This window comes from Drosophila nasuta, chromosome 3 (genome assembly GCF_023558535.2).
Source record: "Drosophila nasuta strain 15112-1781.00 chromosome 3, ASM2355853v1, whole genome shotgun sequence".
Lineage (NCBI taxonomy): Eukaryota > Metazoa > Arthropoda > Insecta > Diptera > Drosophilidae > Drosophila > Drosophila nasuta.
In genome coordinates this window covers 22,079,635-22,105,677 of record NC_083457.1, presented here as the reverse complement: position 1 = coordinate 22,105,677, position 26,043 = coordinate 22,079,635, and the positions used below count along the sequence as shown (strand labels likewise).

At 41.0% G+C, this 26,043-nt stretch overlaps 9 protein-coding genes across 13 annotated transcripts in view; 4 read left to right on the top strand and 5 right to left on the bottom strand.

The window, feature by feature from the left end:
* Positions 1 to 692, bottom strand: part of LOC132787985 (uncharacterized) — a 28,716-nt gene extending 28,024 nt beyond the window's left edge. For all 3 annotated transcript variants that reach the window (XM_060795256.1, XM_060795258.1, XM_060795257.1), the window contains exon 1: positions 440 to 692. The gene's annotated coding sequence lies outside the window, so the exon portion shown is untranslated. The remainder of the gene's footprint in view (positions 1 to 439) is intronic.
* Positions 693 to 3,981: 3,289 nt separating this feature from the next.
* LOC132787986 (uncharacterized) lies at positions 3,982 to 5,708 on the top strand. The gene is made up of 2 exons (XM_060795259.1): positions 3,982 to 4,888; positions 5,064 to 5,708. The coding sequence occupies exons 1-2, from the start codon at positions 4,191 to 4,193 to the stop codon at positions 5,668 to 5,670; spliced, it is 1,305 nt and encodes a 434-aa protein (XP_060651242.1). The 5' UTR covers positions 3,982 to 4,190; the 3' UTR covers positions 5,671 to 5,708.
* Positions 5,709 to 5,887: 179 nt separating this feature from the next.
* Positions 5,888 to 6,353, top strand: LOC132787988 (neuropeptide SIFamide). Its single transcript, XM_060795260.1, has 2 exons — positions 5,888 to 6,151; positions 6,219 to 6,353. The coding sequence occupies exons 1-2, from the start codon at positions 6,016 to 6,018 to the stop codon at positions 6,305 to 6,307; spliced, it is 225 nt and encodes a 74-aa protein (XP_060651243.1). The 5' UTR covers positions 5,888 to 6,015; the 3' UTR covers positions 6,308 to 6,353.
* Positions 6,354 to 6,467: 114 nt separating this feature from the next.
* On the bottom strand, positions 6,468 to 10,001 carry LOC132787983 (steroidogenic acute regulatory protein-like). Of its 2 annotated transcripts, none has more exons than XM_060795251.1 (12): positions 9,866 to 10,001; positions 9,209 to 9,390; positions 8,992 to 9,143; positions 8,768 to 8,926; positions 8,656 to 8,709; positions 8,461 to 8,593; positions 8,255 to 8,388; positions 7,915 to 8,067; positions 7,746 to 7,850; positions 7,081 to 7,688; positions 6,888 to 7,011; positions 6,468 to 6,818 (listed from the first exon to the last, which is right to left on the bottom strand). In XM_060795251.1, exons 2-12 carry the CDS (start codon positions 9,306 to 9,308, stop codon positions 6,738 to 6,740), a joined length of 1,803 nt encoding a protein of 600 aa, XP_060651234.1. In that variant the 5' UTR covers positions 9,309 to 9,390; positions 9,866 to 10,001; the 3' UTR covers positions 6,468 to 6,737. The 2 variants fall into 2 exon arrangements, with proteins under 2 accessions (XP_060651234.1, XP_060651235.1); XM_060795252.1 differs by having other exon boundaries at positions 8,992 to 9,140.
* Positions 10,002 to 10,062: 61 nt separating this feature from the next.
* On the bottom strand, positions 10,063 to 12,705 carry LOC132789128 (peptidylprolyl isomerase domain and WD repeat-containing protein 1). Its single transcript, XM_060796911.1, has 7 exons — positions 12,441 to 12,705; positions 12,001 to 12,388; positions 11,194 to 11,943; positions 11,022 to 11,140; positions 10,757 to 10,877; positions 10,306 to 10,525; positions 10,063 to 10,248 (listed from the first exon to the last, which is right to left on the bottom strand). Exons 1-7 carry the CDS (start codon positions 12,616 to 12,618, stop codon positions 10,102 to 10,104), a joined length of 1,923 nt encoding a protein of 640 aa, XP_060652894.1. The 5' UTR covers positions 12,619 to 12,705; the 3' UTR covers positions 10,063 to 10,101.
* Positions 12,706 to 12,775: 70 nt separating this feature from the next.
* Positions 12,776 to 16,167, top strand: LOC132789125 (RNA polymerase II subunit A C-terminal domain phosphatase). The gene is made up of 7 exons (XM_060796909.1): positions 12,776 to 13,214; positions 13,388 to 13,481; positions 13,539 to 13,975; positions 14,042 to 14,223; positions 14,287 to 15,516; positions 15,575 to 15,793; positions 15,858 to 16,167. Exons 1-7 carry the CDS (start codon positions 12,865 to 12,867, stop codon positions 15,992 to 15,994), a joined length of 2,649 nt encoding a protein of 882 aa, XP_060652892.1. The 5' UTR covers positions 12,776 to 12,864; the 3' UTR covers positions 15,995 to 16,167.
* Positions 16,168 to 16,530: 363 nt separating this feature from the next.
* On the bottom strand, positions 16,531 to 19,124 carry LOC132789126 (unconventional prefoldin RPB5 interactor-like protein). Its single transcript, XM_060796910.1, has 4 exons — positions 19,086 to 19,124; positions 18,729 to 19,027; positions 17,267 to 18,671; positions 16,531 to 17,167 (listed from the first exon to the last, which is right to left on the bottom strand). Exons 1-4 carry the CDS (start codon positions 19,113 to 19,115, stop codon positions 16,823 to 16,825), a joined length of 2,079 nt encoding a protein of 692 aa, XP_060652893.1. The 5' UTR covers positions 19,116 to 19,124; the 3' UTR covers positions 16,531 to 16,822.
* A 770-nt stretch (positions 19,125 to 19,894) lies between these two features.
* On the bottom strand, positions 19,895 to 23,391 carry LOC132790608 (E3 ubiquitin-protein ligase ZNF598). Its single transcript, XM_060799190.1, has 7 exons — positions 22,803 to 23,391; positions 22,587 to 22,732; positions 22,216 to 22,527; positions 21,905 to 22,153; positions 20,574 to 21,840; positions 20,313 to 20,510; positions 19,895 to 20,247 (listed from the first exon to the last, which is right to left on the bottom strand). Exons 1-7 carry the CDS (start codon positions 23,091 to 23,093, stop codon positions 20,050 to 20,052), a joined length of 2,661 nt encoding a protein of 886 aa, XP_060655173.1. The 5' UTR covers positions 23,094 to 23,391; the 3' UTR covers positions 19,895 to 20,049.
* Positions 23,392 to 23,907: 516 nt separating this feature from the next.
* LOC132789080 (inorganic pyrophosphatase) lies at positions 23,908 to 26,014 on the top strand. Of its 2 annotated transcripts, XM_060796842.1 has the most exons (7): positions 23,908 to 24,142; positions 24,600 to 24,718; positions 24,792 to 25,187; positions 25,251 to 25,405; positions 25,470 to 25,579; positions 25,843 to 25,919; positions 25,963 to 25,997. In XM_060796842.1, exons 1-6 carry the CDS (start codon positions 23,923 to 23,925, stop codon positions 25,872 to 25,874), a joined length of 1,032 nt encoding a protein of 343 aa, XP_060652825.1. In that variant the 5' UTR covers positions 23,908 to 23,922; the 3' UTR covers positions 25,875 to 25,919; positions 25,963 to 25,997. The 2 variants fall into 2 exon arrangements, with proteins under 2 accessions (XP_060652825.1, XP_060652824.1); XM_060796841.1 differs by having other exon boundaries at positions 25,843 to 26,014.
* The last annotated feature ends 29 nt before the right edge of the window (positions 26,015 to 26,043 follow it).

Genomic DNA, 26,043 nt, shown 5'->3' with positions numbered 1-26,043 from the left:
GAAATACGCTCTTTTGCATGAAGCGTTTAATTGCTAAATTTGTAAACATTATAACACAAAAGACTTAGGCAACAAACTTGCGAGTGGCGGTCAATTTTTCACAAATTCCCCCAACCCCGAAATAAAGCGCAATAAAATCGTTTTTATTCATTTGTAGGAGGGTATTATAACTTTGTTTTCCATATTGTCGTGATGAACACGGAATTCGCTGTTGGTTCAAGCACCCGTTGTGATAGCCAAGGGCAACAACAATCGACCGAACAAAAAACGAAAATCAAATCAGAGGAACGACAACAATTTCTTTTTTGGGGGGCTTTAAGGCATCACAAATGCGTTGGCACGAAACTCCTTGAACGTTAATCCAATTAGAATCGTTTTCATGCTATATTAAACTATACTATATATATTCACTTTGAACTGAAGTAGTATTCACACGTACATGCTTGTTTCTCATCAGCGAACGAAGCTCGACGAACGGCGACGACGACAACGACGACGGCAACAACTTAGACTTGCAGCACACAGCTAAGTCAAGCAACAAAACGCGCGCGACGCTAACGCGATAAGTGCGAGTGTGTGTGAGAGGTGTGTGTGTGTGTGAGTATGAGATGTTTTGTGTTGTGGCAGTGTGTGTGTGTACCTTTCGAAGCGCGATGTGGATGTGTCTCGCACACCGACCTGGCCAAGACTGAAGCGCTGAGACGTCAAATTGACCAAGCAACCGGTCTGAGCCAAGTCAGCGACTTTCGGAGTCGCATTCGGAATCTTTCGGAGTCGCTGGCAAAATTGGCGAGCCGCAACGCAAGTCGACTCTTCTGATTGCAGGCGCCGCACTCTTCTTAACGCTTCTATAATGTGTGTGTGAGTGTGTTGAGAGTGTGGTGAGTGCAAAGTTTTGGCTGATTATACCGGGTCGAAATAAAAGATATAGGGTATAACAGGTAGGCAACAATCAGAAGAGACAAAGGCGATCTAATCAAATTATGTCACATTTTGGAAATGTAAAAAATTAGTAAATTAAAAGAAATCTTAACGTACTTCTATAAAATACCGATGAGACTATCTATTCGTATTAAAGTAAATAAAACAAACAAAACAATTTAAATATCTACAGTCGAGTGTGCTCGAAAGTAAGATACCCGCTACCTATATTCAATAAAGGCAAAACAGTCCGGTATTATTCTTAAAATATACCGAATTAATATACTGAAACATACTAAAATACATCAAATGTTATATTTGGTATTTCGATATTTTATTACATTCAAAATATACCATAAATATGCCAGATTACGATTCTGAATATTTTGATTCAAAACAAAATTTTAACTAGAAATCATAGAAGTTCTTAACTAATGGTCCCAATACTTTATAGTATCGCTAATGACGAAGCATATTTGGTTTAAATAAATGATTTTTTTTCAATTTTTTCACATCATTATAAACAAGATTCCTTCTTTCTTCATTCCTTTACATTCATTAAATTTAGCTGACAGGTATCCCACGGTCAAGCACTCTTGCCTATACCTATGGCTTTTTGCTTGGCCCACACCGGTTGCACTTGAGCCCTGCTTGCCACGCTCCGTTGAGGCTCTTTGCTCTCGGCTGTCTCTCTCATCTATGTACCCAGATTTTTCTTTTCTAATGATAATTATAGAGATTCATTCCAGAGAAGTGGTCAATGTGTTGTGTCTCCTGCCCGAATCTCGTCATGCTCGGCCAACGTAACTAACTAAGCCCACCTCAACAACACATTCGCACTCTCCGAGATACGTCAGCGTGTGTTCTCTGTGTGGGCTGCACTCGTCTCTGCTTCTGTTTCTGTCCCTGTCTCTGTCTCCACCTTCGTCTCCATCTCTAGAATGCCTTGATGACGGCATCGACAGCGACAGCGACATCGAGTACGTTTATACTACATATTGAATCTTGGCCTGACAACATGCTAACTATGGCCAGTATTTTGTGTTTGTTTAGAGTGAAACAAATAAATCTTGGACTTGCATTTACATTTATCAACTCCTGCCAGGCATCGCAGGTAGTTGCAGCTCAGCTTGGCATACAAAGAACCGATCTCTGAGTCGAGCTCAGTTCAGCTGAGCTCAACCGTTGTCGGCAGCCTTGACTGAGGTCAATTGTTGGCATTTCCCATTAACTTGTACGTTTCTATTTATATTTTTAGTTATACCAATATTTATGAGCATTATGCGTGCTTCCCTTGCTCATCCCAAAGACGTGTCGGCATTTTCAACTCACATACTACGTGATCTCATCTGCCTTCCTCAGAATTGTTACATTTTTTTGAGCTGACAATTATGTAACTTGCATAAGATTATTGTTTTGATTAGAACTGAATGAATTTTAAATATTTAAAATATTGTACGTGGAATTCTAATATTTTCCATACATTTAACAAGCTCTGTTCTCAGCACTCTCGTATCGAAGAATTTACACATAATCTTGGAAAGTATATTTTTTCATTAAATCGCTGATACTTTGGAATAATTTAATTTACTCTTGGGAAATTTAAGAGTATTTAGGCTTAAGACTTTCATTATATTGTATACTGAGTAACACAGTAAGGCCTTAAAGAAGAATAATATATCTTTTAACCATAAAGAGCCAAAAGAATACCAACTGATATACTTATTTCAACATGGCATAAAATATTTTTTTTTAATTGATATTACTATTTTAAATAAAATAAATTTTAATTTTAATGATCTTGCTATTTTTAATTTATCCCTTAATTAGCTTTCCCTTGGTACTAGCAACTTAAAATTTAAGTTCCTGACGAACTGCACAAGGCAAATCAATTTACCACATGCCTCTCAACTCGCATAAAACAAGAGATACAAATTAGCTATTGGCAAAACTCGTAGCTGAATCATAGCTGTCTTTGCCGCTTTTGGCCATAAGTGGGTTTCATCAGCTCAGTTGGCAACAAATCAATTACAATTACATCACAATATGAAAAAAAACACAATTCTAAAGATTTTCGACATTTGCATGCGAAGACGAAGAATTCATCGACTACCCACGCTGAAAAGTTGAACTTTTGCGTGAATATTTGGCAAAGTCTACAAAGTAAAAGAAACAATAATAACAACATCTGTGAACTACAAAAACAGCAGTGTTGACACCCACACATGATCTGTGGGACAAGTTCATAAAACGCGGCTGACAAGTTCGTAAATTGACAAGTCGTTGGCCTTAGGTTTTGGTTGCCCTCGTATTGCTGCCCAATAAACAATAACAATAGCAACAGTCACAAGAGAAACGAAAATCAACCCTAAGGGAGGCAAAGGGACCGGCATAGGTAGCCAAGGGTTACTGTTGCTTCCAGGGAATTATTATTATTCTAGCATAGAGTATTGAAACTTTGTGCTGAAGTATGTGACGCATATGTTAGATAACAATATTAACATATATATTCTACATTTCATCATTTCAACAAATTGTATCGATTTTGCCATTTCTGGATATATCTGTCCGTCTGTTCATCTGAAAAGCTCTTATTTCTGTAGCGATTATGAGGAAAATTATCACATATCTGTCTCTTTCAGCTTCTATACATAATAAGTTTCAATATAATATAGTTGTAGTCTTGACAAATATCTTAATATTTCAAGCTAAGTATTGATCCAACAAAAGTCAGATTAATTCAATAGGCTGTCTTGATTTTATACATTTAAAGTTAATCATTTAACTAAATGCTTTAATTCTTATTGGAGTATATCATATTAATAAGCTTAAGACATATGTCGTTATATTACAGTTAATTTTAATTTCTTTCTATTAAGTTAAGGTTTATAAAACTGAATCTAATCTTCGAATTAAATATATAAATGAAATTTTAGTCGATTAAAGTATTTGAAAGTCGGCGTGCAAAAAAAAAAAGCTGTAGTATTTTGTTTATTTATGTACATTTGAATTGTAAGGGCGGGAGAGAGTGAGAGAATCAAATGAACACTGGTTTTAGCTTCAAGTTAAATTCAATAAGCAAGCAGTCAGGCAAGGCATGCAGAAAGGCAGCCCATTGTCAATTAATCTACTAATTGTTTTGTAAAAAATTTCATGTTAAAAAGGGTTTCTCAGGATATAAAACGCTCAAATTCGCAACTATAAATTGGCGCACAAGTGTCCTGCGATAGAGATACCTATATATATACAATATCATCTAATTCGGCACTATGGCCGAGATATTGTCACGCGAAAAGGAATTGTTCAAAATTAATCAGGAGCTTAATCTAATGTCATTGGGACCCGGTGACGACCAGCAGGTACCTGTGGTAAGTCAATCTCGGTATGGCACTTACCTTAAACAGAAGGGTCCCAGCACGCTGCTCAAGAAGAAGTTTAATGGCGAAAGCGCCACAATCAGGCCAACATCGGGACGGGGACCGAAGATGAAGTGCCAATCGAAGTCGTTGAACAGAAGTGCTGGCACATCGCCATTGACAACGCCCCCGTCACCCACGCCCAGGGGTAAGACCACGCCGACTCTGATGACCTCGCTGACCAAGTCGAAGCTGCCGGAGCGTCGCCAAGGTGCTGCAGGCAGCGACTGGAAGCCTGGCAAGGGGCAATGCAAGTATGCCACGGCACAGCCCACAATCCGCGGGGACAGCACCTTCACTCGCAGGGCCGTCCACAAGACGGCAACGTATGTGAAGTACCGCAATCCGAATTTCACGCAGAGTCCTTCACTGGATCTGCTGCTGCGCAAAGATGATGATGACATGTCAAGCAACGCGCAGCACTTGCAGCAGCAGCAGCAAGAACAGCCGCAACAACTGGTGGGGGTGGAGGTGACGCAGCAGACACGCGAGAGCACGACGGTGATCAACGGACAGTCCAAGAAGCATCTCACTCAGGACAACTTTATACGGTAAGCGCCATTTTCATTAGTAGTGTTGTAAATCAAAGTTAAATATCGATAGACCGCTGCACGAATCGTCAATGCAAAAGCCGATATATCGATCGATAACAATTGAACGTTGAAAACAAAACCGAACAATATCAGCGCGATTGTAATTGATTTAACTACTCCCTCTCCTTTGCAGATTTCTCAAGGCCAAGGTGGTCATATTAGAGGAGGATCATGGAGCACTCACGCAAGAGATGTCGGCTCAAAGGGAGCGTATGGACGAGGCCATGGAAGCACTACGGAAAATCGAAATACAGCGGGATCAGGCCATCAACTCGAACACAAAATTGACTGATCAACTGCACCGACTCGAGCAGCAGGGCGAAGAGGCAACACGACGCCAAAAGGAACGCCAGCAGGAGTTCGGTAATCTGCAGCGGGAGCTGGAACTGCTAAAGCGCGACAACAAAATGTTGAAACAAACCAACATCAATCTGGAGAATCGCTTGTCCCGTGCCAACGACGAAGCGGAATCTATACGTCAAATGCTCAGTCAGCAAAGTGGCGATAAACGAGAGGAGCAGGAGACACAACGCAAAGAGCTAAAACTGCGTGACAGCCGCATCAAAGCGCTGAAGCGTCAACGAGCCGATCTACTCAACGCCTACAAGAAGCAATTATTCATGATTGACAACCTGAAGCGTCAGAATAGTTGCGTGGAGCAGGCGGTGGCTATTGGCTTTGGCGAGAAGGAGTTCAACAAGGTGCTTGAATGGAACATGGGCAGCAAGGCCACCTTTTAACCACCAGCACAACTGTTGGCAGTAGTGACAGATTTTACTTAAGCCATAAATATGTATTTGTATATATAGAAGAAATTAAATTTTTATGTTAGGACACGCTGAAATTCCCTCAAGCAATTTCGTTTTCAATTACCACGTGCCTAACGCAATTACAGTGGTTTCATTTCTCGTCAATCCTGGGGGTTGGCCACTAGTTTCCAGCTACTATAAAAGCTTGTGTTATGGCAAACGTAAAGCACACAAACATCACAGCTCTCAACAGCTAAGCATCATCATCAACAGCAGCAGAAGTATCATCGAATCTCGTTCAGTTCAACGCTGTCCACACTCAATCAAGACTGCAGAATGGCCGCTCTAAGATGCACACTTACCTTCCTGCTGGTTACCATCATTGTAGCCACAATACTGTTGCGCAGCAGTGAAGCCGCCTACAGGAAGCCCCCATTCAACGGCAGCATCTTTGGCAAACGCAATGCTTTAGGTAAGTTAAGTTAAACTTACTAAGCGAAAGGATTAGTTAAAGCATAAATGTTCTCTCTCTTTTTTAGACTACGACAACGCCAAGGCTATGAATGCTGCCTGTGAGGTGGCCGTGGAGGCGTGTCAAAGCTGGTTTCCACAGAACGACAGCAAATAGGAGCACGCCCTGAGAATGCACATTATGGGACTGATCTTACACTTACGCGCCATTAAGCAGCACAGCGTCAGATGCTGCAGCTGCAATAACCTAATCACAACCAGCGAATATTAACTTAATCTTATGACAAAAGAAAAGCATGTATAAAATGTATTTAGCTTAAGTCGTTCCTATCAACTTATATAGAATACATACTCAATAAACTTAGAGCAATGCACTTGATCCTCAATCTCTAACTTTTTTTCTACATCAATATACATACATATATAATGCTTGCACATGCTTGAGATACATACATAACTATACATATAAATATAGTTTTAGTTTTAGCTGTAGCGTTCGCTTTAGTTAATAGAATACAATTTGAATAGGCTGCACGAGCTATTACTACTACAATAGAATATAGTATGTACAATAGAACTCTGCTCAGTCAACGCCGCCGACGCTGTCGCATCTCATTGATGTGCTTGCGCAGGTATGTCATGTAGTCCACCATGGACGAGGTGAGTGCCTGCAATAAAAGATTATATATTAATACACTATACTAATAATATATAAATAGGATTTCTCAGCTACTCACTGCATCCAGCACATAGCGCGGTATATAACCCTTCAGATCCAGACATAGCACCCACTCCAGTATGCAACTATCCGACTTGCCAATGATCTCGCGGAACGCAAAGCCGGACACAATGTTCTCGCCTCTGTAAATACGTATGTATAGTTGAGAATGTTGTCAAAGAAACACTTTTTTATATATGTATGTGTCTTACCTTGTGTACTTCGTTGTGGCTGGCACTGCGGCATATTCAACGCTAATTGCTGAGCTCATCCACACTTTGTTCTTGGTCTTGCCCACTGCAGCAGTGTCCGCTGTTGCCAACGTAAGTGTGTCCTTAGTTGCTGCGATTGGCACATCATCCACGCTATCCTTGGCATCCTCAAATGAATCATCTAGTGGCGGTGGCTCAACATTGAAATTTATTACAGCACCCATTCCTTTAGCGCCCAGACTTTTGCTTAATGTCTCGTATGGAGTTGTGGGCGCTGTTGCCGCTCTGCCGCCAACAGATTCTCCTGCAACTGATGGCTGACTGAAGCCGCCAAGAAAGCGACTTCGAGTGCTAGTAACGCTTCCAGTTTGTGGAGTGTGCGACTCAGTGTCCGATAGAGTGCTCACGCTTCCTTCGCAAGAACGGCTTAGAGAGTTATTGTCTTCGTCGTCATCGCTGCAAAGTGCGGCGACCTCGTCATCATCACAGATTTTTCCATTGTACATTAGACGACAGCAGCGGAGATTAACAAAATCGCGGCTCTTCACCATGCCACCGCCACCGCCAACGGACACCTGATAAGTTATATCGGTGTACGAATTGATTTTCTAAAATATATAAATTGTTAATATCGTAATTAATTCGTAAATAGAGCTATGACATACGCGCACTATCTTGGACTCTAACAATGATGGATTCCACTTGGGCACATCCTCAATGCGGTAGAACAGCTCCTCCATCAGCGCCTTGGCAGGATATTTGAGACGTGCCTGTTGTAACCACAAATAAAGTAATCAATAAATTTTGAAAAACTTTTAATGTTACTTCACACACCGTCAATTTGTAGATTTTGCCAATTTTTTCGCGTTGCGTGCTGTGAATGGTGTCGCCCTTGGGCGTTACTTTCTCCACTTTCCAATCGGTGGACTCAATGAGCTCATACGCCTTGCGCAGGCAATCCAGACCCATTTGATTGTACTCCTCGTCCTGCAAAACAAAGCAAATTCAAAGTAAGTTGATATAAGGTAAAGCATTACAAAAATATTTAATAACCAAGAACATCTTGAAGCTGCGTTTGATGCCTGAGCAGTCGGATGACAGCTTCTTTTATAGTTCCAATTTGTTTTATTCATTAGATTTTTAAAGTATGCGCATAGGTAATCGCTTGGTTTACCTGTTCATCCTCCTCGTCCGAGTGATGCGCCGTATCCAAGGGTGAATAGAAATCAGTAACGCTTTGCGGTGGACGTTCGCGTTCAGTCAAAATCGTTGGCTGCGTGAATGGAGTGCGATCGTTTGTGGTGGCCGCTGCCAAAGAAAGCATAGCATATGCATAAATAAATAAGTACTTGAAAATGTATAAATTAAAGTCGAACTAACCGGTGAAATAACGACGCGCATGTCGTTCCTGTGGTATTACGCGACAGTCAAGGAACCAAGCCTCACCCCAAGCCAGAATGAAGGATGTGATGATGAGTATCACTTCAAATACTTGCTGTTTGGAGTGCACCCACTAAACAAGCAATGCGGAATATAAATAAATAATATACGTTTTATAATAATTTAGCTTCTTACATCGTAGAAGAATACTTTGGTGATGAGAAACATGCAAGAAGCGCTTGTGGATAGCTGCAGGAAGAACAACAATTAGAAGTGAAGCTGGAGATTAAAGTAATTTTTAACTTACCGCAATGATGGACCAATGATTTATGTATAACATTGCATAGAAGAATATTAAGACTACGAAGCGGCACAGCGCCGTGGCAACCACATCAAAAAGTGATGTATATATGGTATACTGAACCACTTGCTTCTGAAAGGCCTGGAATATATTGTCGCCACCGATCTGCAAATATAAATGATAAATTAAAAAATAGAGAATATACTAAATACTGTATATATTATACTTACAACTATGCAAATTAGCCAGAGCAGCGATACAAACACTAAGTCGAAGGTGACAAAGAGACAGAAGAAGCGTCGCACCACTGACATGCGTCCATCCTGCATGTAGCCGCCCAAGAACTCCTCGGTAAACAAATTAATGGAATGCGGTCGCGCTACTTTGAATTGGAATCAATAAAGAACAATTTAATTATAAGGGCGTATTTTATGTGGCGCATCTTACCCATATCGTATGGCATGTGATATGGATTGCCAGGTTGCCGAGCATTTGTGAGGAAGAGCTGGGCAGTGCTGCGTACGTCATCGGAATCATTCTGGGACATGATTTTGTTGTGTTGACTTCGGTATTCGAGTTCTTCTTCGACTTTAGAAGTTAGCTCATTTTACAACCACTTTGCAAATCACCTGTAATCATAATTAACAATTGTTTATATTAAACAAAACAATATAGTGGCTTATCAGCTTTATCAGTAAATAATGCAAAACACTAAACAAAAAGCCAACTGCTGTCGATAGTCGATAAGAAGAAAGCCAAAAACGGCAAAAATGTATGACTAATTGTATTGAAACGAAACGAGTTTCCTCGGCGTGCTATAGTTCCGCTTATTTTATGTTTATGCTGATAAAGCACAATTAATCACGTATGTCTCTTTATTTACTTATATTCTAATTGTTCGCTCTTGCATTAGTGGCTGACTTGACCCGATTTATGGCTTGTTTGATTAAGTGCTGATAAGCTTCACCTCTTTCTTTCTCTTTGTTTTTGTGTTTTTTCTGCCATAAACAAAATTTTCAACTATTGCCAACCCGCATATTGACCATCCCACTGACACTTTTTGTATATATTTTAAATTAGTTACGTTGTGAGCTGGTTTCTTACACTTTTTAATAGCACCAATGGTTTTACTAGCACTCTATATATCCATATATATACGTTTTATTGCAATTATCAATTTGTTAAGCAGTTATCTCGTACAACGGGAATATACGGGGGTGAAGCTACGATGCACAATGCATAAACAGCTGATCAGCGTGACCGCACGCCAGCAACATCAAAATACCAAAATAAAAATACCATTTGAAATAATAAAACCGTTTTATTTCGCTACTCTTCATTCAATTACTTAAATGTATAGAAATTATTTTAATGTCATCGTAGGGTTTATCTGTTTTGGGATTTGCTTTAGCATTGCATATATTCAGCACCACTTCCATGCCACGAAAGACACGGCCGAACACCGTGTGCTTGTTATCCAGCCAAGGCTGTAAGCAAAATAAGTTTTAATAATTGATTTTCAATATATCCCATTTCAGCCTTACCGTAGGCAGCACTGTAATAAAGAACTGACTGCCATTTGTATTGGGTCCAGCATTTGCCATGCTCACGGTATACGGCCGATCGTGTTTTAAGCTCGGCACAAATTCATCTTTAAAGTCACTGCCCCAGATGGACTTGCCTCCAGTTCCGGTGCCTGTGGGATCGCCAGTCTGCACCATAAATCCTTTGATGACTCGATGGAATATATGTCCATTGTAGTAGCTATGAAAAAGCAATTTAAAATTAATTTTAATGTTATTCAAGTCGAACGCTAAGACTTGTAGTTAAAGAATACTCAATAAGAGTTGGCAGTTAACTCATTTGCTTTGGCCACACAACTTTTTTGAGTTTCCCAAAAATCGGTTAAAATTATCACATTCAACCAAACTCGAGTGAAGCTTTCTTCTGCTAACTGCAAATAAAAAAAAATTATATTGAAAGTCAAAGTCTTACCCATTCTTCGCATGTACACAAAAGTTTTCCACGGTTTTTGGCACCTCCTTAAAGAAGAGCTTCATATGAATATCGCCCTTGGTGGTATGCAGAACTACATTCTCGTAGATACGTTGTATAACTAAAATAAATTTTGTTAATTTTATTATTTGCAAAGTACATAATGTAACCATTAAACCTTCTTCTGATCAAAGTCAGCGTGTAAAGGAATAAAAGATTGTTAGTAATAATATGGGATTAGTAGAGACCGTTAGCAAACAAATACCTTGAGACTCGGGCACAGCAATAATGTCTTCCTTCGATGGCTTTTCATTGAATATATCCCGATCTACATCTTGTAGATCCGAAGGCAGACGCCTACTATATAAGTAAAAGCGATTTTTTCTAAAAGGAGGAATAGTTAATATAAGAAACAAATATTTATTTAATCAACTAACTTGAAGGCTGTGCAAAAAGCAGTCGGATCGTTGAGCAAATTTTGTAGCGCCGGATTCTCGCTGGCTTCCTGCTCCAGCGTTATAGCCGCCTTTTGACGCTTTATGCGGCCCTGAAATAGCGCCACTTGCAGCGGACGGATATTGTCTGTCTTGCCCAAAATGGTGACACAACGATTGGTGGCTACGTTGATTACCTTGATGCCCAGCATAGTGGGATAGAGTAAAAAGTGACCAGTGCTATCGAAGAGTATGTTGAGGGTTGTATTTTGAGCCGTCTTCTCAAGGTCCCGTTCAGCAGCCATTCTTCTGCCGAACTCCATGTTAGGTAGCGCATGTGGCGTCTGTTGCATTTGCGTGTAAGTGGTCAAGGCTTCATCGAAAACACGCAACAATTTGCCCGTATTGAACTGGAAGACACGCACCTTGCGATCAGTTGAAATAGCCGCAAAGCGTTTGCCATCTGGTGTTGCAGCCAGGCCTGTGACCATTGTCTTGTGTTTGGCAAACTCAAAGAGACTTGTGTCCAGCTTGGAGTCAAAGTTAACCAAGCGTTGTGGAAATTTGTAATCATGCTTTGAATTCTGCCAGTACTCCAAGATGCCGTTACGATCGACTGAAATCACAGTTTCCATGGCCAGATTAAAGCACATGGCAACCACAGGGGCCGAATGCAGTTTGTCTAATGAATGAAAGATGTCACCGCCACTTTGGCCATCATAGATATGAATGCTGTTGCTCTCCGAGTCGGTGCTGAAAGTTATGATAAATATCACAATTTATTTGAAATACAATTTGTAGCTAACTTACATGGCGAGTCCCTGCACTGCATCGCCAGGTGAGTTGATCCACTCGCTGCAAAGCGGCGTGTAACCCAAACGTATTATATTGATCATGTCAAAGTTGACTACATCGAAAACTTTAGCCGTTTGGTCGGTTGCCGCAGAGCAGAGCAATGTACCGCTACTGTTGGTGGACAGGGACTTGATGGGCACCAAGTGGCTGCGAAAGTGTTTCACAAAGTCAATTCCCAAGTCCATCTTCTTCCAGAACTTGATATGACCATCCAAGCTAGCTGTGATTACAAATTCAGTTTTTGTGCTCACCAAATGCGTGATGACGTCCCGATGCATGTAGCTCCGCTCATAGCTCTCGGCGTTAGGTAGATTCTCCAGATAGATGTTCTCATATGGTAGTACTATAGGGATATTACTGTATTAAATTTCTGGGTTTTTTAATCATTTGTTTACCTTTCTTTTTCTTAGCCGGCACTGCAGCGCTTTGTTCTGACGGCATGGGACCAATCCAACCGTCGTCTTCGCCTTCTGCCTCTGCTTCTGGCTCCTGTGTAGTTGTTTCTGGCTCATCATCACTTTTATCTGCACTACCACGACGTTTCAAGTCTTCGCGTTTCACTTCGCTACTCATTTTTAATAAATAAACGTATAAACAAAACCAAACAAGCGCAGCGTGCAAATATGCAGAATCTATCGAAATGCGCCGATTATTATGTTTGTGTTATCGGGTCGATTATCAACCATCAGCTGTAAGCCGACATTGCGAATGGCAATTATTTTGCGATTTGCAATTCACACAAATTAAAAACATAACAAGCTTCAGATTTGAAACAACCTATAAAAAATCGGAATATATATAAGAAATTTGAAATAAAGTATGCAAAAGACAAGCGAAGAGGATGGGGCACACACAAACCAAACTGCGTGTAAGCCTAAAATGGATGCTGACGACACTGGTGGTGGCGGCAGCGGTGTTGGCGGCGGCGCCAATCGCATAGTTGTAGCAGCAATACTTGGAGCGACAGAGACACGCATACGAATCAATAAATGGCGCGTACGCGAAGGACAAAATGTTTCGGCGGCACAAATCCTCTTCCTCTACCAACAACTGGGCGACGATGGCAAACCGATCAAGAAGGACGACACCACAATCCATAAGTATAAGTCAAATCGTGCTGGTGTAGTAAAAAAGCGGCTGCGAAGGGAAGGCGAGATTGTGATAAAAGGGTGAGTTCTTCTTCTTCGTGGCCCCCCTTTTTCCGGGAGGATGGTGTGGTGGGTGTGGGTGGAATGCAATTATGCACATATGAACGTATACATAAAATCTCAAGCTGAAACTATTGTTTTTGTTGTGTTCCCACTCTTCTCACTCTTTCTCTTTCGCTCTCTCTCTCTCGCAGGGATGCGCTTTTAGAGTTATCCGAATGCATACACACAACTGTTATCAAGGACATGTGCGCAGACTGCGGCGCAGATTTGCGGCAAAACGAAAATGTAAGTGACCAATAAGATTAAATGTATCGATAATTAATAAACTATCTATGCTTATAGGGACAAACATCGGAAGCATCAGTGCCCATGGTGCACACCATGCCCGACTTGAAGGTCACACAAAAGCTCGCTCAGAAACTGGGCCATGATGACACACGTCGGCTGCTGGCCGATCGCAAACTGGTGCTGCTAGTGGATCTCGATCAGACCGTAATACACACAACCAACGATTCGGTACCGGAGAACATCAAGGGCATCTATCACTTTCAGTTGTATGGCCCGCAATCCCCTTGGTATCATACGCGTCTGCGCCCCGGCACCGCAGAGTTCTTGGAGCGCATGTCGCAGCTTTATGAGCTGCATATTTGCACATTTGGCGCTCGAAATTATGCGCACATGATTGCACAGCTGCTGGATCCAGATGGCAAGTTCTTTTCACATCGTATTTTGTCACGCGACGAATGCTTCAATGCCACCAGCAAGACGGACAATCTAAAGTATATATGCACTTGTTAATTGAATTTTAATTTATATTGTTAATATTTCCCTTTTTGTTTGTGTAGAGCTCTTTTTCCGAATGGCGATTCGATGGTGTGCATTATTGATGACCGTGAGGATGTTTGGAACATGGCCTCCAATTTGATACAAGTGAAACCGTATCATTTCTTTCAGCATACCGGTGACATCAATGCGCCGCCAGGACTCTCCAAACATGAACTAGACGGTGAAGGCGTCGATTTCAAAGGTAAACTGTTGGCTGCATTTGTTGTTAACTTTGTAATTAGAATTTATTGATTTCAATTTGCAGAAATTGATAAGTTAGCTGGCAAAAAAGCAGAGAGTGCATCTAAGGAACTGCCGAAAACCGATGCCGATGATGCTGACAAGGCTGATAATACAGTTTCGAGTACCAGCAAGGATGAAGAGGGTAATGAAGAGTCTGTGGATGCATTTGAAATGACAAGTGAAGGCAAAGATGCAGAAGCAGCTAATACAGCCAGTTGCACAGCAGTTGAGCAGAGCGCCGATAAATTCAATGGCAAAGCGGAAGCAACATCGGAAGATGTCACATCTGGCGATGAAAACTCCTCTGGTTTGCCAGAACAAGAGTCAATGAATAACGCAAAACAAGGCAGCGATTGTGATGATATTAATGTTACCGATGATTTGCCGTCGGAGCCTTCTGATAACTCCAAAGCGTCGGCGACTAAGAAAGAAGATGACGAAAGCATCGCTTCGTCAACAAGTGGCGACGATAAACGTGGCGAAGATGACGCGTCAGCAGCAACAGCAGCCGCTGCCCAAGCTGATGATGTGGCAACAACATCGCAAAGTCCGAGTCCAAATGTTAAAGTTACCAGCGATGGGCAGAAACAAATCGAAATCGAGGATCCCGATGATTATTTACTGTATCTCGAAGTCATATTGCGCAACATTCACAAACGTTTCTATGCCATCTACGACGAGACCACAGAAATACCCGATCTGAAGATTATTGTGCCGAAGATACGCTGCGAAGTGTTGCGCGGACAGAATCTAGTCTTTTCCGGCTTAGTGCCCACACAAATGAAGCTCGAACAGTCGCGGGCCTACTTCATAGCCAAGAGTTTGGGTGCCGAGGTGCAGTCGAACATCAGCAAGGAAATCACACATCTGGTGGCTGTTAATGCTGGAACCTATAAGGTGAACGCCGCCAAGAAGGAGATCAACATCAAGGTAGTGAATGCCAATTGGTTGTGGGCATGCGCCGAGCGATGGGAGCATGTCGAGGAACGCCTGTTTCCGCTTGATCGCAAGTCACGGAATAAGGGCAGACAACCGCCAGCACATTGCCATAGTCCCGAGCACGTAGTCAACTATAATGAGAGATCAGAGATTTCGCCATCGAGCAGCATGCAACAAGAGCAGGGCGGCAACTTTCGGGAAACACTTAATCCATTGCTGGTATTCACCAATGCGGACATTGAGTCTATGAACAAGGACTATGAAACATTCTTCGAGTCCGATTCATCCAGCGATGAAGGACCTGTTAATTTTGGTAAGTTTTATATAGAAATTAAATAATAAAATTCTTAAATAAATAATTGTTTGTGCAGAAAATCCGCCAATGGACAAGAAGTTGCTGAAGCGAAAACGCGATGACGACAACTCGAATCGAGCTCATGATTTTTTTACCCGCGCCGAGGATGTAATGATGGGAGCGCCGACCGGAAGCGCTGCTGACTTTGACAAAAGCTCCAATGAAGGAGATGAAAATGAGGACGAGGAAAATGAAGAAGACGACGACGAAATGCCAAGTGCCAAGTTTCGTCGAGGTAATGAAATAAGATGAATTTCAATTACCATTAATCTCAATTCGTTAAATACATTGCTTTGCAGGCGAAGAGTTACCATCGGATCTAGAAATGGGTTCGGACTCAAATAGCGAAAACAATCAGGACGATGAAGGCGACGATGGCGAATGGAATATGATGGGCGCTGCTTTGGAGCGTGAATTTCTCGGCCTAGAAGATTAGGCGGTCTGCGGTCTGCACAATTGAAATAAAAATGAACTCTATGATGCCAGTCAAAGGCATGATTGAGGCATGGAAGATTAAATGAACTTGAGAACGAAATGTTCCACACACACACTTTTGACATTTCAAATGTACCTATTGTTCAAAAAAAGCAAAATAGCAAAAAAAGATAACGTAACGTTTAATTAATTTTCGCCTGGTTTATTTAGTAACCAGCAATAAAAAAAAGCAATAACCGGCAAAACAAAAGAAGATTAAACAATATATTTAGAGAGAGTGAGAGTGAACTTGATCGCGAGATTTCATATAAGAAGATGCGCACTGTATGTATTAGTAGTTAATATTATTTTAACTTTTAGCAACACCACCTAATTTAAGACAAGACGTGTGAGCATTTCTGCATTACGTCTTTTGCACATATGTACTACAAAAATCCTACATACAATACAAAATACTTCGAGTATATAGCGTTGAAATTAGGAAGAAGTTTTGTTAAGCTGTCAGTCAAAACGCTGCTCCCAAATCTTGGCATCCAATTAAAATGTAAAATCAAAATGATATCTCACTGTAAGTAAATTTTTGCGTAACGTAAATGTAAAATGTAAATGTTTTAAAAATAAATTCCGTTGAAACGGAGTAGCAAATAGTGTTTATTTTAATATCAAATCTTCTAGCTTAGTTGTTTGTTGTTGTGTGATTTAATACAAGACAGCCTAAACAATGTAGTTGTATTTATCTAGATATACAATATATATATATATATATAGTACATATGTACATACACGATTTCATTTTATCGCCAATAAATAAATGTACATATCTTCTTAACTATGATCTGTTCGTGTTACGCTGTTCCTTAAAACGACTGATGCGCTGCTTTGGCGCATGCGTATCAATGTAGTTGCCCTCCGGCAGAGGCTCGGGAATGGTGGAGGGCTCCTTTTCGACGAGATCCTGCATCACCTTTTGATAGGCGCTCATGTCGCGCAAATCATCATCAATAGTGCGCTGCTTTTTCTGCTTTCTATTGCGGCTTCTTTTCACCCTGTTGATCATTGGAATTGGCTGTGACTCCTCTGCGCTGTTATTGTGCGTCTCCCGTTCCACGGCCGATTTGTTGCGCAATATGGATTTGGTTTCAACTGCCTCTAAGTTGGCAGCTGGGTTGGAAAACTGAAAAGGAAATTATATTTAAATTGTTTCAATACATAAGTATGTTGAAGGATACAACAGTTAAGATAATAATAAGTATACAAAAATATTATAGCTAACCTGGCTCCTTGGATCATCGTACGCAGCCTGCCTGGCTTCTTCCTTGAGTATTGGCACCTTCACCTCTTCCTCGCCCTCAAAGCTATTGACATAAATGGGAAACTCATTGCCAGATGTTTTCTGAGACTGAGCTTTTTCGTAAAGATAAAAATCGGCTGGATTGCCAGGCGTAGTGCCATCGAACTCGGATGCAGCTGTTGTAGCATCGGAATGTTTGAAACTAATGTGTAGCGTATTAATTTTACCAGTTGAAGCTTCCAGTATTTGATTGACCAAATCAAAGTCCTGCATACTTTGATGCTGCTGCACAAATTCTAGATTTTGCTCCACTTTCTGCATAATTGGTGAAGGGATAACTGGTTTAGGAGGCTCCACAATGGCGACTTCTCTCACTGCTTCTTGCATTAGGGCATCATCAAGAGAAATGACGTCACGATTTACTTTCGGTTGAAGTTTCTTATATTTGCGCATCATTTTATCAACGGCTTCTTCCTTTCTGAAGAGCACATGATAGTCTTCCTTAGCAAAAGATATTCTTCTCTTCTTTTTATCGACTACAGCGGGCATAGATTGTGGTTCATCGGTTAGTTCGTCCGTGCTTGCGGTTTCGACCTGCTCCATCATAATTTCCTGCAAATCATCTTCCAGGCATACAACCACGTTCATCAAATGAGTAAGCTCATCGCTTATGAATTGTTCCTTTTGTATATTTCGCATTTTCGTTTTAATAATTTCGATTTGTTCCTGCAAAAACTCCAGTTGCTGCTCGTTGGGCAACTGGACCAGCTGCTCTCTTATGACCTTAACTTCTTCCGGTTGGTCACCATCATCATCATCATCGTCCTCCTCCTCTTCCGCCAACTGTATTTCTTCGATTTCTGGTTGTACTTTGCCTATGCGAGTTTTTACTGGCGTCACTTCAATACCTTGACCTTTCATTAGATTTTGTACCAATTCATTGGCGCTTTGTACGTTCTGCGCTGCCTCTTCATTTAGCTCGTCATCTTCCTCAAGCAGCTCTTCGGCTTCCAGTTTATCTAGTATATTAAATACCTCTTCATCTGTCATATCTTGTTCAACTTGTTTATCACAGTCTTTGTTCTCAGATTTAGGTTTTTTTACATCTTCATCTTTCTGCAGCAGCTCGCTGAGTTCGTGTTCATTGAGATTATCAGGATCAAGGCCAAGTTCCTCCAGCATTTCACGCTCTTCCAGTTTTTGAAAGAGCTCCTGATCATTCCCTTGTGATGCGCGTTGAATACGCTCCTCCTGTTTCTGCTTTCGCATGCTTTCCTTGTGCGCTTTCAACCAATTATTGTGTGCCTCCTCATTGTAGTCTTCCACAATTTCAATTTCACCTGCATTTGGCACTGCGCCCTCCAGCAATGGCTTCTCCAGTTTGTTTCTAAATGAAAAGAACAATGATCAAGTCCAGTTAACTAAACAATCTTATTTTACTTACTGCCACAACTCTGCTTCGACGCCAAGTTTCTTTAATTGCTCTTCGGCCAAGCGTAGACGATGTTGGCATATCTCCTTGGCTTTATGGGCTGAGCAGGCGGAGAAGTAGCCTTGATAGTGTCCCACAAGCAACTCATTGGTGTGAATTAATTCGCCCGGCATCAAAGCTTTCTTGCCAATTGGCACCATAACCTCGACGCTCAGTTTCTTAGAGAACATGTCCAAGTTCGCAATGGCGCTTTCATTATCGGCCTTAAATGCCTGCCAGCGATCCGTCTCGTCCGCATTCTTATTGAGCGCCTAAAATAATATTCGCATCGTATACTATCCCATTTAATGTTTAAATAAACTGCCTTACCTGCCTAAGCACATCGTCGCGCCGCTCCATCGTTTTGGTTTGTAGGGTGACCGCAAGCTTAATTTGCAAATATGCTTATTAAAGCTCAAATTTATACCAAATATACCAAACGAAACATTTGGTTGGTGAAACAAAAGGCGCCATATTTTAAAGAGCTTTTAGCATACAAATATGCTTAAAATATTTTTTCTTTTTTTGAAACAATCTGATTAACGAATTAGAAAAACAAATAAAACTAAATACTGCAAAAAGGTATTAAGAGTAATCTCTTCAAATTAAATTTGCACGTATTTACAATAGTATACCAAAAATCACACAAATATATAATTGATAGTATGGTCTCACGTGAAGTTGTCGATAACTATGGAGCGATAAGAGCCGCTTGCCGCCAACAAGTTTTAAATCAACAACCGTTGGCAACACTAATTGTTCCCAACTTTTTCAACTCCTTTTCTATCTAATCTATTAGTTAAAGCTGATAAGATGCGTAAATATGTATACTCCCACTAATTGGGTTTTTATCTCATACGAAGTTTTATCTATATGAAATGCTAATTGGCAATTAGATGAAGTACAGATAGTAAATTGCAATTTGATTGTTTTGCACTTTATTCAGTATTGTAATTGTTTACAGCAAGCTCACTCTTTAAAAGTAAAAAAAAAATTAAATCGCATTCGACATGTGCAAGCTGCCAAAATTGGATGATCTACAAAATCATGTACACATTTTAAAAACGTTACATGCAAAAACAGCGTCACTTTACGAGGCCTAATTATACAGATACAGATCATATATAAAAAGTATATAATTAAGCCTACGTTCACATTAAGAGTTTCATTATTTGTTCATTTTTGTCGTGTGGCCGTGGGTAATAACAATTAATTATATACATAGAAAATTTACATAAAAGCTTTCTCTTTTTTGCTATTTGTCGTTCGATGTAATTGGGATCTAGATCTGAATTTAATTACGTTGCGTATTCTTGCTATTCGATGCTGCATTATTCTCATGTTGGCTGAGCTGATGAATTTGCTGATGACTGTTAAAATCGGCGGAAAGAAGGACCTGTTTGCATTTGAGACAGACGTCCAGGCTGGGTAACGATTTCTCCTGAGACGGGGTTAATGTGTTCACATATTGTTTATGCACCAAATAAAGTTCCTGGAAAATAACACACTTTCAAATTAAAATCAAATAATTCAGCACTTAGAGTATAGTTGTTCAACCTGTTGTTTGCCTATGTCGGGCAGCATTACTAAAAGTTCGGGGAATAAGCTATGGAATTTATCCCGCATCGCAGATTGGCAATGATCGTAATAAACTTGGCCAGTGCAGGAGCCATCGCGAAACTTGGCTGAGAGCAAGCGAAATTCGTTAAAGTTCTCGGCTGTCTTAAGTACGTCGCGCAATTGATCTACCAAATTCTAAGAAGGGAAGAGTAAGCCATTAACTAAACATTTACAAATGTAAATTTCAATTGCAGTTACTTGATTTCTATTTGCCGTATCTGGAGGATCACTGTAGCTGCATGAGCTCGGCACAATGCTGTAATTCTCGCCAGATGAACTGGTAAATGTCAAGTTGTTCGGCAGCTTGGCCACCGAATTCAAAGTGACGTTAGACATAAAACCAGGCGGCGGTTTAACTGGATTACCACCGCCAATACTCAGGCCTGGAGGAGCACGTGTTGGCATTGATAAATTGCCATTGGAGTTAACGTTTGCTAATTGTTGTTGCTGTGATTGCTTCTCGTTGTTATTGTTATTGTTATTATTGTTATTGTTCTTCTCCTTTTGCTTATTCACCTTTGGTTGATTGTTCTCCTGATTGCTCTTTTTCTCTTTGGACTTTTTATCCTTTTTATTGGACTGCTGTTGTTGCTCCTGCTGATTTTTATTGTTGTTAATGCTGGCCGTCGTTGTCGTGTTACCTTTGGGCGTAGGCAACAAAGGAGCTGGCGCCACCTTTGACCTGCGATTGTCCAATTCCCGTTGCTTCTTCTCCGACCCAGGCTTGGACCAGTTTAAGGCATTTGATCCGCCGCTGGCCTTCGAAAAAGCTGGTGCCTTTGTGCTGCTGGGTCCTAATGTGGGAAACTCGGCTGCCGTCAGCTTGGGCGCACTCTTTTTCAACGCCTCCATACGTGCCTTGGCCTCGGACTCCTCTTTTTGTACCATTTGTATCTTTTGATAGGTGCTCGGATGCGCCACTGAAACATAATCATCAACCAAAGTGCGATGCTTGGCAGCCACATTGGAGATGGAAACGCCAGTGTTGCTGGGCAGCATGTCTTCCTCCAAATTGCGTGTCGTTTTCTTGCCCTTGCCCATCGGCAATGCAGGGAAATCCATTTCTGGTGCCGCCTTTTTGTTTGCAGCACCTGCCGTCGGTCGATTCGACACATGGAGCATCATGCCATTAGATACGCCAGATGTATTTGCCGGCTTCTTGTAAGCAACAGTTGCAGGTGCTGCGCTGGTTGCTGTAGCACGCGCATGAGCATATGTATTACCGCTTGTGGCAGCAGCTCCCCCAAGCGCTGGAAAGTTTTCTTTGGTGCGCGCAAGTCCCGAAGTGCCGCTCAGATTGCGCATAGACGGTGGTGGAGCTCGTGTGAGTGACACATTGGGTCCTGGAGTAATACCAGCCAGCATGGGAAACTCCTCCTCATTGCCAGCATCAATGGTGACCGGTTGACTGCGATGTGTGCTCGTCGAGGGCAGCTCATCCAAGTAGTCCAGATGCTCGTCATTTCTATGCGATAGATGAAAGACAAATGAAGCAATTATTGCAGAGACTGCTTAGTGAAGCTGCTTACCTGGAACGCATGTTGGCAAGACCCTGTTGATTGGGGCCGCGTCCTCGCGGTCCCAACGTAATCTCCAACTGCAACGTTCGCGTCTGTTTCGCCTGCAATTTGTTCAAAGTCTTGCCATGCACATTTGCCACATGGGCTTTGTACTCAATCTCATTGCGAAAGGCGCCTGTGAACTCTTCGGTAGCGCATTTTCCTTCCTCGCACAGATAATGCTCCTTGCGAAAGTGATCCGCTAAATCAGCATAGACGCTACAACCAACAAATACTTATCAGTTGAGATAGAAAATATTTAAATATACTATTGCCATTACTTGTAGAAATCATTGCAGCCATCGGCATCGCAAAAGTGGCAAAAGTAATGATCACGTCGCAAATGCCGAAACAGCTCATCGCGATCCACGTAGCGTGTGTTGCAGTATTCGCACAATGGATGGCCACGATGCGAAGTGTTGTCCGGATCACCTTTCGTGTTGTGCACAACCAGCTCTGCCTGCGTATAGCAACGACGTTCGAACGTGAAGATCTTTAAGGTCTCAACGCACAGATCGCAAAAGTGCATATTGTGCTCGCGCAAGACATGATTACGCAGCGCCTGAAAGGTTCTATAGGGCTGCGCATCGCATCTAAGAAAGAAAAGACATATTAATTGATCATCTTTTAGGTAATTGGAGCTAAATCTCACTTCGGACAGGGATGATCGAGTAATTGATAGAATTTCTGCTGAATGTCGGAGCTCCAGAAGCCAATGCGATACTTTTTGCTATAGAAATCGGAGCGATTACTCGCCTCCAGCTCGCGATAAGGCAACTTTTCCAATGTAAACAGCACCTGCAGCACAATAAGCAAGGTTTTTGTTGACAACTGCAAACGAAGTAGGGGAAAAACTCAATTAACTGACCTTGGACAGCACATGCCGACAAATTGGACACTCGTTTTGCTGACACAAGACACGCATGCGTGTGGAGCACTCGTAACACACTGGATGATCACAATCGCCAATTGAATAGATCTCTACATTCTTGAAACAAACCACGCACGCATTATCATCGATGCCCACTTGATTGTTGTTGCTCGTGTCGATGGCGATTTTCGTGTTGGCCTTCGTTAATGATGTTGATGGTTTGTTGGTGGCAGCGGTTGGTCGACGATGCGATCTGCCCGAAGAGCCTCGCGATCTTGAGTTTTGCATGGCGTTGATAACGAGAGGAACTTCAAAATTCTACTTGTTGCCAAGAAAAAATCTGCACTAAATTTAGTTTTGTTGTTATTGTTGTTGCTGCTGTCACAACTGCTTTGCTTGGACAGTGTTGTTGTTATTTATGGCAGCTGGTTGAACACTATGTAACCTATGCACTTGTGCAAACACGTTGTCAATTAATTAACTTTGCGCTACAGCAGGCACAATTCAATTGCACAAAATCAAAGCGACGACTTCCAAATTTCTCTGAATTTTGTCAGCGTGGAGAATGGTACAACTAGCACTATTCGATTGACCAATTAATCGATGACTGCGTTTCAAAATATGAAATATGGTCGCACTTGTATTAGATTTCACAATTACTAGAAATAACATAAATTCAAAACGATAACTGAAAGTGGCCTTGAAATTATGGAATATGCTTTATGAAACAACTAATTTGTATTATACAAAGAGTAGTGGTTGTTATTTATTTTATAGGATAAGCTAATATTTAAATTTTCTATTTGAGCAGCAAATACATCGATGGCACTTTCGATTCCTTAGAAATAGGTCGAAACATCGATAAGCAATTATTTATTTATATTTGTAATCATTTTTTAAAGGCGCGATGTTAAATTGACGTTGTTGCACCATGCTTATGATATTTTCATAAGAAATAAAGCAGCCTTAAAAAAGATAATTTTATTAGAAAAAGTATTTATAATATTTCACACAAATAATAAAATTATTGCATAGATGTTTACATTAAAAATCGATATTTAACAACTATGCAATACAATCGATAGTGTAATCGATTTCGCGCCATCTCTACAACACAATGCTCGCCACAATTGCAAGGCGTTCGTATATTGCTTCCTCACGTGTAATTGGAAGTCGATCGCTCCGGTCAATTTTCGCAACGTCAGCAGAAAGTGCAGCTGCAGGCAGTTTTAGACAAATTCAATTACAACATTCACATAAAGCAATTTCGAACATGCCGCTGTACCAAACTGTGGAGAAGGGAGCTAAGAACTCTTCAAACTACAGCCTTTATTTCAGTAAGTAAACCAAACCAAATTCATCAAGTGCAAATCGCTTTATTAACATGCGGCATATTAACACAAAAAAAATAACCCCTTCGTGATATCAGAATCCTTAAATCATTTTGATAGAACTTCCGTTCTATTGAAATCAGGGAAATTATGCAACAAGTTTGCCGTTAATTAAGAAACTGCTTTATCAGCAACAATCATGACACTGGGCAAGGTGAATCAGTTGTGGACTTTGTGTTTTTTACGATTGTTTATTATTATTATGAAACGAATCAATATCTTTATTTACGCTATATATCAAAGGGTTTGCTGCCGTTTAAAGTAAAGCGATATGGTTTGTTTAAGGTGGTTACTTTTTTGGGGAATAGTCAATTCAATTAATCAAGTGATTGCGTGTTTCGAGTTTGGTTTTGCAGACACATTAATTACAACGCTCCATAATTTCTGCTATAATTTGTAATAGAAAATAACTGCGGCAATGTCATCTCGCCGATGCACGACATTCCATTGTTTGCTAACGAGGAGAAGACCGTCTACAATATGGTCGTTGAGGTGCCACGTTGGACAAACGCCAAAATGGAGGTAACTTAATTTGTGCTTAATATCTATGTATCTATCGATAAACAATATTCGCGTGTCTGTTTCGCTTTTTTAGATTAGCCTGAAGACCCCAATGAATCCCATTAAGCAGGACATCAAGAAGGGTAAACTGCGCTTTGTAGCCAATTGCTTCCCCCACAAGGGTTACATCTGGAACTATGGCGCTTTGCCCCAGACCTGGGAGAATCCCGATCACATTGAGCCATCCACCGGTTGCAAGGGCGATAACGATCCCATCGATGTTATCGAGATTGGCTATCGCGTTGCCAATCGTGGTGATGTGCTGCAAGTCAAAGTGCTGGGCGCCATTGCACTTATCGATGAGGGCGAAACTGATTGGAAAATCATCGCTATCGATGCCAAGGACCCAGTGGCATCGAAAGTCAATGATATTGCCGATGTCGATCAATATTTCCCCGGCTTGTTGCGCGCCACAGTCGAATGGTTCAAGGTAACTAGGTGAAAAATGCTGGCTAACTATATTTATATTACATACATTTTCTTTGATTTGCAGATCTACAAAATTCCTGATGGCAAACCAGAGAATCAGTTTGCCTTTAACGGTGATGCCAAAAATGCTGAATTCGCCACTACCGTGATTGCCGAGACGCACAAATTCTGGCAAACTTTGATTAATCAGCCCAATGGTGGCAATACGGCTATTGCTTGGTTTGTACAATATGGAGGTCACATTTTTTAATTAATTTTACAAAATTTCCTAATTGATTTGCAGCCAAAACATCACCAATACAAACTCTGATAATCGCATTGGCAAGGAGCAATCAGCCAAGCTGCTGGATGATGCTCCCGAAGGCGGCGATGTCGAGGAAGTGGCCGACACAGGTAAGGTTTATTATGTTCCCGCAAAGCTTTAACACGCAACACACGCTAACGCTATGCAAACAAAATATGCACTCCTTGGATTCCCCTCCAGTTCTGCATGCTTTACTAACCCCAAAATTAAAGCAAATACCAAAGATTCACACGTTCCTGCTGTAAATGTTGTCACACACACTAAATTTTATGTAATTGGCTAAGCTTGTTGATGCTATAATTTAAATAAATATGCTCTCTATTTTAAAATATTTTAATCTCTTGTTTTACAGTCGACACTTGGCATTTCATTCACCTGAAGTGAATTGAGTCGCAATTGAAATGAATTGAAATCGTATCAATTATTGTAGCTGTATATGAATTGATGGTATTGATATTGGAAACTCAACCTTAAACTGAATAAAATACACATTGAATAAAGTTTTTTGCACCTTGAACAAAACTAATTTTGGAATTTTAGATGCTTGACGATT